Here is a 13,039-nt window from a genome sequence, read left to right as displayed (position 1 = left end):
ATAAATTTATTAAAAAAAATTAATTAAAAAAAATTAATTATTAAATTATTATTATAATAAAAAAAAGGGAAAAAGGTATGCCAAAACAAAAAAAAAAAAAGGAAGAAGAAGAGAAAACGAATTTGCTTTCGGCACCGCATGAATAGTAAGTATAAAATAATAATAAAAAAAAGGGGGGAAGAGAGAGAAGAAGAAATAATAATAAAAAAAATGTGTGGGACCCACTGAATTTTTATAAAAACTCACCTTCCTTCATTTCCTCATTCATTCTGCGCGCGAGCTGAGGCGGAGAGAAGCGAGTTGCCGGTGCGAAATATCTAAATTTTTAAGGTAAGAGTTTTTAATAGGATATTTAGGGTGTGATTTTAAGCTTTTCAAGACTAAGTAAGTGTTCTAAAAATTTTTCTTAGTCATCCTTCTTATTTAGTTTCTGAGTTTGTAGTGGTAGAAAATTTAAGATCTGGAAGAGGGATGAATTTATGTTGAATAAATATGATTTTTGAGGTTGTCAGTAGTATAATAAATGTTTTAGAGTATAAATTTATTGATGATCTTTGAATCTGTGGCTTATGGATCAAATTCTAAACTAGATCTGAAAATATATGTTGATTTATTGAGGTTTAGATGATTATTTGGGATGAGAAATGAATTATTATGGTTATAGGATTATGATTCTAAGCTAGAGACTCAATTTTTAATTTTTGGGTATTTTAGGTACGAATTTATAAAATAAAAAGAAAATTTTGATAATAGAAATTAGTTTAAAATTTGATTTTTAGATTATTAATGTTTATTGATAATTAAAAGAGGAGTTAAAAATTTTACTTAATAGTATTAACTATAGATTTGTATTAAGATTGAGATTAGAAATTATGTTATATTTTTAATTCTATTATTAGAATTATTTTATTAGTTTCAAAAATTGAAACTAATATTTATAAATAATATGTTATTTGTAGATTGTATTACTGGTGAAGATTGTGGAGAGAGAGAAATTTTAAGGAATAATTTATTGAAAAAGCCACAAGGTAACCATGCTTTTAATTTGTGATTAGTGTTACTTCTTGTTAATTGGGTGATTATTGAGAAAATTATGAATTTTGTAATATTGTATAATTGTGCAATATTATTATGAATTTGTTTAATTATTGTGGGAGGTGTTGGGAGACTTGCTATTATTGTTGTATTTATGTGCCACGTGGTATGCCCCTATTGGAGCTCAATAGGTGGTTTGTAAGGGCTCGGGCTAATCTACCTTTGGCCGGGTAATTTAGCACCGAGTGAGGGCTACGGCTCGAGGTTAATGGAGGGATATAAGGATGGTTGTTTGTGTTTATTATAATATTTCTTATATTTGTTGGAATTATATTATTTTTAATTCTCACTTAGTAAGCACACACTTAACTGTTTGTATACACTATCATAAATTGGCTTTGGTTACTGGGACTTTTGAGTCTCATTATGTGGTTAACAATTTTCAGGAGAAGAGCCACGAGTGACACGTAGAGGAGTCCCAGAGGCTTAGTGGTATAGATCCACTGTCTCTTTTGGATATTTAATTTATGATTTATAATGTGTTATATTGCCAATATTAGGACTTTTTTATGTTTATTGTCAATTATATGAATATATAAATGTAATCATGCCTTTCAAACTATTTCTATTTTTGGTACAATTTGGATGACTGTAATTTTAATATTTGGTTTACTTTGGATTGGTTAAAATGGCATGATTATAAGGTCAAATAACTGGCTTGTGTTGAAAATTGATTAAATTGCTTATTTTACTTGTTGGGAGTATAAGGATGGACAAATGTGATTTAGTTTACTTGTTGGGAGTATAAGGATGGACAAATGTGATTTAGCCTAATGGCATGTGGGAGGTAAAAATTTATCTGAAATGTTATAGTGTGTGAGTTGAAGCCAATTATAAAATATTTTATATCAAAATTATTGATATAAAAATGTGTTGGGTGGCTGTAACCCAACTATGGTTGAGTTAAATTATTTAAAAAAAAAAAATTTGGTGTGTTACAAATTTTGGTATCAGAGCTACATGTTTCAAATTCTTATAAATTATGAAATTGTTATACATTAACCTAGTTTATTGGCAATATACATTAGTAAATCATAATACTTCTCCATTATTTTTCTTGTCTTGAGATTAGTGTTAATTTAATTATGTGACTTCCATCCTTTAGGAGGGGAGAGATGGTGTCCAAAACTAGGAGAGGTGGCGAAATTACCGGTGATTCTATAGAGCCAATAGGAAATGACATACCTTCACTGCCACAACCGGAGCCCACACAGCAACAAATTGGGCAGGGCGAGCCCATACAGTCACAACTAAGGCAGGATGAGCCAACTATGAGGCAAATGATGGATCTACTATATAATCTTAGTGACCGTATGAAGAGACAAGAAGAAGAGTTGGCCGCTTTAAGACAATATAAGGAGAATGATAACCGAGAGGGAAATGGCCAACAAGAAGGAAGCCATACCAAGGTATTCAATGCGAGCCAATCTGCTGATGAAGGCTTACCTCCCTATTCTCACCATGAGACTAGTCCGAAGAATGTGAGTCTCCACTCTGAGCAACAGACATCCACGATCACAAAGATCTGGAGTACTTTTCGTAAGTTTAATCCTCCTACTTTCGATGGGAATCTTAAGCCGGCGGTAGTTGAAGAATGGATAGATCAATTGGAGAGTATTTTTCGTATGGTTGTGTGCACTTCTAATCAAAAGGTGCAGCTGGCAATATTCCTACTACAGAAGAGTGCTAAGAAATGGTGGGAAACATCAGGACCGAAGGATGATTCCTCTCTTACTTGGGAAGATTTTAAAGCCATATTGTTCGAGAATTATTTTCCTACTGCACTGAGAGCAGAAAAGGAGGCTGAGTTTCATGCATTCCGTCAGGGTGATTTAGATGAGGATGAATTTATTGAACAATTCTCAGAATTATCTAAATACTCTACTTACCTCCAGAAACATGAAGACACGGAGTGGATGGCTGAACGATTACTAGAGAAGGCGAGGCCTGATCTAAGGGAACAGTTAGCCCCTTTTGAGATCAAGACATTCAGTGAGATGTGCAATAAGCTTCGAATAGTTTCTCGGAGGAAGAGAGAGGCTAGATTAGAAGCTGATAGAGAGAGGAGGAAAGAACCTCATGGGAAGCCCCCTATCCACACCCGACCCATTGGTGGAGTAGAGAAGAGGAGCAGTCAAATCTTTGGAGGTTTTAGAAATCAGAAGAAGAAGGGCTACTATCATAAGGGCCAGAGCTACAGAGGGAATCAGAGTGGAAGTCAAGGGTCCTATAGGAGCCCAGCTACCTTTAATCCTACTCCTAGTGCTGCTAGTAATCAAGCATGCAGTAAGTGTGGGAAGTTTCATTCTGGTGATTGTTGGGTTTGTTACATCTGTCAGAAGCCTGGTCATATTGCTAGATTCTGCTATCAAAACCAAAATAGGGGTAATGATCAGAGACCTACAGTACCAGCACGAGTGTATGCCCTCTCTGGGCCAGAGGCTGCTAACAACCCTAATGCTATCCGAGGTATAATCCGAATCCTTGATAATGATGTTTGTGCTTTGTTTGATTCGGGTGCTACACACTCTTTTGTGTCTGATGAATGTATGAAAAGATGTAAATTGCCTGTGTGTACCTTACCTTTTGATGTGAAGATTTCTACTCCTGCTGGTTTGACTGTAAGGACTGCTAAGGCATGTCTAAATGTAGAGGTTGAGTATGAGGGTCGAAAGACCACCATAGACCTCATTTGTTTGTCTTTGTCTGGGATTGATGTTATTGTGGGGATGGATTGGTTGTCTGCAAATGGAGCTGTACTTGATTGTCAGAAAAAGAGTGTGTCACTCTCAGCTCTTACTGTAACCCCTGTAGAGTCCCAAAGTCCTATGTTGTTGTCTGCAGCTCAAGTAGAACAGTGTATAAGAAAGGGCTGTCAAGCTTTTATGATTTTCTTCTCAATCAAGGCAGAGATTGAAGAAGGTGTAGATCAGATTCCAGTAGTGAGAGAATTCCCTGACGTCTTTCCTACTGAAGTGATCGGTTTGCCTCCAGAACGAGAGGTTGAGTTCTCAATTGAACTCGCACCTGGTACGGGGCCTATTTCTAAGGCACCCTATAGGATGTCTCCATCGGAGTTAGCTGAATTGAAGAGACAAATTGAAGAGTTGTTAGAGAAGGGGTTTATCAGACCGAGTGTATCACCATGGGGGTCACCGGTACTGTTTGTGAAAAAGAAAGATGGAAGCCTTAGATTGTGTATTGATTATAGACAATTGAATAAGGTAACCATCAAGAACAAGTACCCCTTACCTCGAATTGATGATTTGTTAGACCAATTAGTCAATTCAGCAGTATTTTCTAAGATTGATCTAAGATCAGGGTATCATCAATTGAGGGTTAGAGCAGAGGATATCCCTAAAACTGCTTTTAGGACTAGATATGGGCACTATGAGTTCCTAGTGATGCCGTTTGGGTTAACAAATGCCCCAGCTGTCTTCATGGATTATATGAATCGAATCTTCAGGCCTTATCTCGATGAATTTGTTGTAGTCTTTATTGATGACATACTTATTTATTCTCGAGATGAGGTGGACCATGCTAGACATCTTAAAATTGTTTTGGAGATATTAAGAGAGCACAAGCTTTATGCCAAGTTGAGCAAATGTGATTTTTGGCTTAAAGAAGTTAAATTCTTAGGCCATGTTGTTTCAGAAGAAGGGGTAGCAGTGGACCCTAGTAAGATAGATGCAGTGATGAAATGGGAGCAACCTCGAAGTGTGACAGAGATTAGGAGTTTCTTGGGTCTTGCAGGCTACTATCGTCGTTTCATTAAGGGTTTTTCACAAATTGCAATGCCCTTGACTAAGTTGACCAGGAAAGATGCTCCATTTATTTGGACGAACGAGTGTGAAGTTGCCTTCCAGGAGCTGAAAAAGAGGTTGACCACCACACCGGTGCTCACCTTACCTGTTCCAACTGCTCCTTATACCTTATATACTGATGCTTCTAAGAAAGGTTTAGGTTGTGTATTGATGCAGGAGGATCGAGTAGTGGCTTATGCCTCTCGACAGTTGAGACCTCATGAGGAAAATTACCCTACTCATGACTTGGAGCTTGCTGCTGTGGTATTTGCTTTGAAGATTTGGAGGCACTATCTTTATGGTTCTTCTTTTGAGGTCTTCAGTGATCATAAAAGTTTAAAATATTTGTTTGATCAAAAGGAGCTCAACATGAGACAGCGCAGATGGATTGAGTTTTTGAAGGATTATGACTTTGAGTTGAAGTATCATCCAGGAAAAGCTAACGTAGTCGCCGACGCTCTGAGCAGGAAGCTTGTACATACTGCTCACATGATGGTCAGAGAACATGAATTATGGAGTAGTTTTCATGCAGTAAATGTAGAAGTAGTCGAAAATCGTTTGGCTGCTCTACATATTACTGAATTTGAGAATAATTTTTGGGAAGAAATTAGAATTGCGCAACAGAAGGATGATTATTTGAATAAGATTAGGGTAGAGATTGGGGCTGAAAGGCTGAACATTTTGATGTGACCGATGATGATGTCGTAAGATATAAAGGTAGAGTGTGTGTGCCTAATGATACTCGATTGAAAAATATCCTACTTGAGGAGGCTCATCAGAGTAAATATACCATTCACCCAGGAGCAACTAAGATGTATCATGACTTAAGACGTGGTTGGTGGTGGCCAAGGATGAAGAGAGATGTAACTGAACATGTAACTCGTTGTTTGACTTGTCAGAAAGTCAAAATTGAGCATCAGAAACCAGCCGGGATGCTACAGTCTCTTGATATTCCAGAGTGGAAATGGGACAGCATTTCTATGGACTTCATTACAGGATTGCCTAGAACATCTTCTGGTCATGACACTATATGGGTAATCGTAGATCGACTCACCAAATCAGCTCATTTTCTGGCTACTAATATCAAGTATTCTCTCGAAAAATTAACTGAAATCTACATAAGAGAAGTGGTGAGATTGCATGGAGTGCCGACAAATATTGTATCTGATCGTGATCCGAGATTCACATCAAACTTTTGGAAGTCATTACAGGAAGCCATGGGTACTCGTCTGAGTTTTAGCACTGCTTACCACCCCCAGACCGATGGGCAAACAGAACGAACCATACAAACTCTTGAAGACATGTTAAGAGCGTGTGCCATTGAGCTTAGAGGTAATTGGGATAGTCACTTGCCATTAGCTGAATTTGCCTACAATAATAGTTTTCATTCTAGCATTCAGATGGCACCTTATGAGGCATTGTATGGAAGAAAATGTAGATCGCCACTGTGTTGGACAGAATTAAGTGAGAGAACTGTTTTGGGGCCAGACATTGTTGATGAGACTACCCAAAAGATTGCTTTAATCAAGCAAAAATTACTCACAGCTCAAAGTAGACAAAAGAGTTATGCGGATAAGAGGAGAAGACCGCTTGAGTTTGAAGTAGGTGACCATGTATTTTTGAAAATCTCTCCAGTAACTGGTGTTGGAAGAGCTATTAAGGCTAAGAAGTTGACACCAAGGTTTATGGGGCCTTTTGAGATCTTAAAACGAGTTGGACCAGTAGCGTACCAAGTAGCATTACCACCCCAAATTGCTGGAATACACAACGTATTCCATGTGTCACAACTGAAAAAGTATCAACCAGATCCTTCCCATATAATTGAACCCGAGGAAATTGAACTCAGGGAGAATTTAACATTCAAAGCTGAACCAGAAAGGATTGTGGATTATAAGGACAAGCAATTAAGAAACAAGACCATTAGATTGGTTAAAGTAATCTGGAAGAGCACAACTCCAGGTGATGCTACGTGGGAGACCGAGGACAGTATGCGACGTGATTATCCTCGTCTTTTTGATTAAGTGAGTAGTTAATAGTTATTAATTTTAAATTTTGAGGACAAAATTTCTAAAAGGAGGGGAGAATTGTAACATCCCAATTTAAATTTTAATAGTTAATTTAGGTTAATAGAAATTTTTTTTAAAAAAAATAATAATAATATTTAGAGGTAAGAAAATTAGTAGAAAATGATTATTAAATCTAATTTAGGATATAATTCTAAATAAAAAAAAAAATTTAAAAAAAATAAATTTATTAAAAAAATTAATTAAAAAAATTAATTATTAAATTATTATTATAATAAAAAAAAGGGAAAAAGGTATGCCAAAACAAAAAAAAAAAGGAAGAAGAAGAGAAAACGAATTTGCTTTCGGCACCGCATGAATAGTAAGTATAAAATAATAATAAAAAAAAAGGGGGGAAGAGAGAGAAGAAGAAATAATAATAAAAAAAAAATGTGTGGGACCCACTGAATTTTTATAAAAACTCACCTTCCTTCATTTCCTCATTCATTCTGCGCGCGAGCTGAGGCGGAGAGAAGTGAGTTGCCGGTGCGAAATATCTAAATTTTTAAGGTAAGAGTTTTTAATAGGATATTTAGGGTGTGATTTTAAGCTTTTCAAGACTAAGTAAGTGTTCTAAAAATTTTTCTTAGTCATCCTTCTTATTTAGTTTCTGAGTTTGTAGTGGTAGAAAATTTAAGATCTGGAAGAGGGATGAATTTATGTTGAATAAATATGATTTTTGAGGTTGTCAGTAGTATAATAAATGTTTTAGAGTATAAATTTATTGATGATCTTTGAATCTGTGGCTTATGGATCAAATTCTAAACTAGATCTGAAAATATATGTTGATTTATTGAGGTTTAGATGATTATTTGGGATGAGAAATGAATTATTATGGTTATAGGATTATGATTCTAAACTAGAGACTCAATTTTTAATTTTTGGGTATTTTAGGTACGAATTTATAAAATAAAAAGAAAATTTTGATAATAGAAATTAGTTTAAAATTTGATTTTTAGATTATTAATGTTTATTGATAATTAAAAGAGGAGTTAAAAATTTTACTTAATAGTATTAACTATAGATTTGTATTAAGATTGAGATTAGAAATTATGTTATATTTTTAATTCTATTATTAGAATTATTTTATTAGTTTCAAAAATTGAAACTAATATTTATAAATAATATGTTATTTGTAGATTGTATTACTGGTGAAGATTGTGGAGAGAGAGAAATTTTAAGGAATAATTTATTGAAAAAGCCACAAGGTAACCATGCTTTTAATTTGTGATTAGTGTTACTTCTTGTTAATTGGGTGATTATTGAGAAAATTATAAATTTTGTAATATTGTATAATTGTGCAATATTATTATGAATTTGTTTAATTATTGTGGGAGGTGTTGGGAGACTTGCTATTATTGTTGTATTTATGTGCCACGTGGTATGCCCCTATTGGAGCTCAATAGGTGGTTTGTAAGGGCTCGGGCTAATCTACCTTTGGCCGGGTAATTTAGCACCGAGTGAGGGCTACGGCTCGAGGTTAATGGAGGGATATAAGGATGGTTGTTTGTGTTTATTATAATATTTCTTATATTTGTTGGAATTATATTATTTTTAATTCTCACTTAGTAAGCACACACTTAACTGTTTGTATACACTATCATAAATTGGCTTTGGTTACTGGGACTTTTGAGTCTCATTATGTGGTTAACAATTTTCAGGAGAAGAGCCACGAGTGACACGTAGAGGAGTCCCAGAGGCTTAGTGGTATAGATCCACTGTCTCTTTTGGATATTTAATTTATGATTTATAATGTGTTATATTGCCAATATTAGGACTTTTTTATGTTTATTGTCAATTATATGAATATATAAATGTAATCATGCCTTTCAAACTATTTCTATTTTTGGTACAATTTGGATGACTGTAATTTTAATATTTGGTTTACTTTGGATTGGTTAAAATGGCATGATTATAAGGTCAAATAACTGGCTTGTGTTGAAAATTGATTAAATTGCTTATTTTACTTGTTGGGAGTATAAGGATGGACAAATGTAATTTAGTTTACTTGTTGGGAGTATAAGGATGGACAAATGTGATTTAGCCTAATGGCATGTGGGAGGTAAAAATTTATCTGAAATGTTATAGTGTGTGAGTTGAAGCCAATTATAAAATATTTTATATCAAAATTATTGATATAAAAATGTGTTGGGTGGCTGTAACCCAACTATGGTTGAGTTAAATTATTTAAAAAAAAAAAAAATTTGGTGTGTTACATCTTGTAATCTGTAGGTATATGCATTGTTCTTTTTTCTTGAGTTTATATTTCTCTCTCTTCTCTATCTTTTTTATCAAAACTTCGTGATTTTCTATGCTATATCAAAAATGCATGCTCCATTTTATGTCATAATATGTTGTTTTCTCCTGTATAGTTAGCAAAAATGCAATCTTGTTGATGATTATATTATATATGTACATATAAAGGAAAATATGAGAGCATTGTGATTTCAAAAAAGATAATGTTAGAAAAAATTGAGTAAAAAAACTATGTTGTTTCTTTCTTATTGTCATGCTTGTAGCTCAATATTTGAATTTTGCTTTTCCGTGATAAAAAGTGAGCTAATGTTAAAAAATATAACATGAACGTTGAATTGTTGAAGTCATAGTTAGGATTATTAGATGGATAATTGCAAAGTAATAAAATTATATGTTGCTTCTTGTTCCTCCATGTTTAATTCCCATATGAATAATTGTGAAAGAGCATAACATTTTATAAAGTATAATGATACATGTGCACATGTATATGTTAAAAGAAATAATAATGAAATTATAGATAGAGCAATGGATTATTCAATGAAGTAAGTAATTGTTCTTGGTTATTAGTGATATAAATTAGTTGAATCACTATTTTTGTTGACCTATGCATAATTAAGAATGTAGGATGGAGGATTTTTTTAACACAATCACTGTTAGGATCTCCTTTTAGACAAGATCTTGAATGTATATCTCCCTCTTTGCCATGTTTAACACTGCATGTTCTTGCACCACTCTCTAAGGTTAATTCAATAAAATAGAAAGATTTTTTTATAAGTGTTAGACTGACTTTTCATGATGCAATTGCATTTAGAAAAACAAAATGTGAGAAGATGATTGTCAAATATAATATTAATGGTTGTAAATAGAAGATAACAGCTTATGCTTTTGGTAGGACAACTCGTATACTATGTGTAAAATTTTCACAATGAACACATATATTCTTCTCAGGACAACCTCTTATTAAATTGAAAGGCCAGCTCAAGACTAACATCATCAATCATTATTGATGCCATAAGGGGTAATGTGGAGAAAATTCCAAATTAGAACATACAAGACCTCTATAGAGAGTATGGCTTGAACCTCACATATTAGCAAGCTTGGAGGGAAAAAGATAGAGCATTGGAGAAAATACATGGGCTTTCACAACAATCATACATGTTGATCCTATGGTTTTTGTGAGAAATTGAAGGAGATAGACCCAGATATATTCGCAAAGTGGGTTTCATAAAAAAAATAACACATTTGACATATTTTTATTGCATATGGATGTTGTCTTTAGGGATTTTTCTAAGGTTCTCAACCAATTTTGTTTATTGATAGAAGTCATTTAAGTAGTTCATATAAAGGAACTTTGTTGGCAACTTCAATAATTGATGCAAATAATGACTTATTTCCTTTGACTTATGTAATAATCGGTGGAGAAATACATGATAATTGGGCTTGGTTTCTTAAAAATATGAGAGAGATCACACACCAAGTTCAATTGACAATAGTGTCAAATAGGCATAATTCTATTATTGGTGTAATGCATGTAATATTTGATGGTAATCAACATATTTTCTGTTATCATTATGTTAAGGAAAACTATAGCTCTGAGTTTATGAAAAGTAACTAAGGCATGGAAAGGATTGACATGGAATTATGGTGGTTGAGCATTATCGTATGAACATGATACTGGTGAAGATAGGAAATAAGGATTTGAGAATGAATTTGATATTGCAAGAATGCTCTTGTCAAGAATGACATATGATAGGAATTCCTAACACACATACACATGCAGTAATAAAATTTGTTCATGGTAATAGATATTTATATGTTGAAGAATGATATACCATTTAAGAAGCACCAATACAAGTACCAGTATCGGGTACAATACGATACTATATGATACGCGGACACGGCAATTTTTAAAAATTTTAGCATATGGGTAAAATAATATAAATAATTAAATATTAAATATTTAAATGTCCAAAAGTACAATTTTAAGATGTCCAATGCTATCACAAAATACAATACAATAAACAATTAAGCATTTAAGCACTACTAAATGAAAAAAAATAATGATTAACTTAAATTAATTTTAATATTCTCCATCTTCATTGACACCATTACTTTCTCCTATAAGTTCTCTTTTCATTGAAAAATTTATATTGAAAAATTGTAAACAATTTTTTGTAATTTTAACATGAAGAGAGCTAATAAAAATTTAAAACAAATCAATGTTTAACTCAACAAAATAATCTATCCACAAAAACGTAATTTGGGAGGTAATGAAAATAAGGAAACATTGACTAAGCTTAAGGTGGCTCAGGCACATCACATAAAAAATCTATTCATCAAGGAATGTTTAAAAAATTGATAAGTTGAAGGCTTAAAGGATTTAGCAATATCCATAGATTGGTAAAAATAAAAAAAAGCAATACATTCAGCAATACGGCAATACCCATAGATTGGCCCCAAAAAAAAAAATTCAATGCCTAGAGCCAGAAGTCCAAAACTACTCAGAGATGAAGATGAACTTACCAGAAGCACCGTGAATCTGTGTCTCTATGACTAATTCAGATTCGAACCTCAAATTAAAGAAGAAGATGAAGAAGGATGACTCAAATTTGGATCAGAAGTCCAGAATGATTCGGTGAAGAAGATGAAGAAGGACGACTTAGATTCGATCCTCAAATTGAAGAAGGACGATGAGGGAGTGAGGAAAAGGATCGACTAGAGCTGGGAAGCTTAGGGCATTTGATTTTTAGAAGTGGGAATGAGAAAAAAGGAGGTAAAAATTCTAAGTTTTGTCTTAGCCTGTGTTTGCCTAAAACTATAAAATTAGACGTGCCATTTTAGCGTCATAAACGCTTGTCCATGTTGAACACATATCTGACACGAACATGCTATGATTTTGCACATATCCGTGCTTCAGAGTATGCCAATTGTGCACAACAACAAAATTATAGCTCCGCAATGATTTCAGTAGAAACCATTGACATGCCTCGAGTAAGCGAGCTACATTATCAAAATTATAAAAACAATACTTTTTTGAAACCACCAGTAACTAAAAGTTGCCCATGACTACCACACATCAAGTGAATCAAAACAAAAAAGTGTATTATTGCTCGAGATGTAATCAACCTAAACATATCAAGAATAGATATAAGAATTCCAATCCAATGTAAGGAGTGAAATGGGGTGAAAACCAAATACATATTAATTGATTTGAAATTAAAATATATCTAGTTTTTATTTACTAGAGTGTGTTTTGGTCCTGAATGACTTTTTATACAAAAATCCACACTATATGTATTTTTTGTAGTTGTGGTAGGCATAAATTATATAAATAGGTTTGCAGTTTTAGTAGTTCTTTGGAAAGTATACTACATAATTACCACTTTGGTAGATAGTAGGAAGGGATGTTTTTATATATAAATGGATGCAAATATAGTATATATGTATTGAAATCAGTGTAATGTAATGCTGATATGTCTATTTCATGTTTAAGTATGTGCAATTGTAATTACTTTGATAACATGATACTATTGAAATTACTATAATGAGATGAGAATATTGTTAATCTCAGTTGAAAAACTAATTGGGAATGAATTGTTTCCTAATATAAAACTATAATTCACTTTTGAGACTTTTCAAGGGTACTTGTGAATATGCCATAGTTACTTAAAAATTTACTAAAATTATTTCTGAATATAAACCTAATTACTTATAAATTTCTATGCTTATTAATATATAGGTAGATTACTTAAAAATTAAGGAAATGATACTGCTAAAATTTCTATCATTGTATGAGAATATTGTTACTCTTAGTTGAGAAAC

At 33.2% G+C, this 13,039-nt stretch overlaps 1 protein-coding gene across 3 annotated transcripts; it reads left to right on the top strand.

Annotated features, from left to right (window-relative positions):
• The first annotated feature begins 277 nt into the window (after positions 1–277).
• Positions 278–9,103, top strand: LOC129310269 (uncharacterized). Of its 3 annotated transcripts, XM_054952080.1 has the most exons (5): positions 280–330; positions 960–1,028; positions 1,482–1,527; positions 2,201–3,564; positions 8,623–9,103. In XM_054952080.1, the coding sequence occupies exons 4-5, from the start codon at positions 2,211–2,213 to the stop codon at positions 8,664–8,666; spliced, it is 1,398 nt and encodes a 465-aa protein (XP_054808055.1). In that variant the 5' UTR covers positions 280–330; positions 960–1,028; positions 1,482–1,527; positions 2,201–2,210; the 3' UTR covers positions 8,667–9,103. The 3 variants fall into 3 exon arrangements, with proteins under 3 accessions (XP_054808070.1, XP_054808055.1, XP_054808063.1); XM_054952095.1 differs by lacking the exon at positions 960–1,028 and having other exon boundaries at positions 278–330; XM_054952088.1 differs by lacking the exons at positions 280–330; positions 960–1,028 and having other exon boundaries at positions 1,051–1,527.
• Positions 9,104–13,039: the final 3,936 nt, after the last annotated feature.

Source organism: Prosopis cineraria, unplaced genomic scaffold (genome assembly GCF_029017545.1).
Source record: "Prosopis cineraria cultivar Desert tree isolate PC_DT_omini unplaced genomic scaffold, ASM2901754v1 PC1, whole genome shotgun sequence".
In the NCBI taxonomy this organism is placed as follows: domain Eukaryota; kingdom Viridiplantae; phylum Streptophyta; class Magnoliopsida; order Fabales; family Fabaceae; genus Prosopis; species Prosopis cineraria.
The sequence above is the reverse complement of the archived record's forward strand: the minus strand, read 5'-3'. Positions and strand labels throughout refer to the sequence as shown.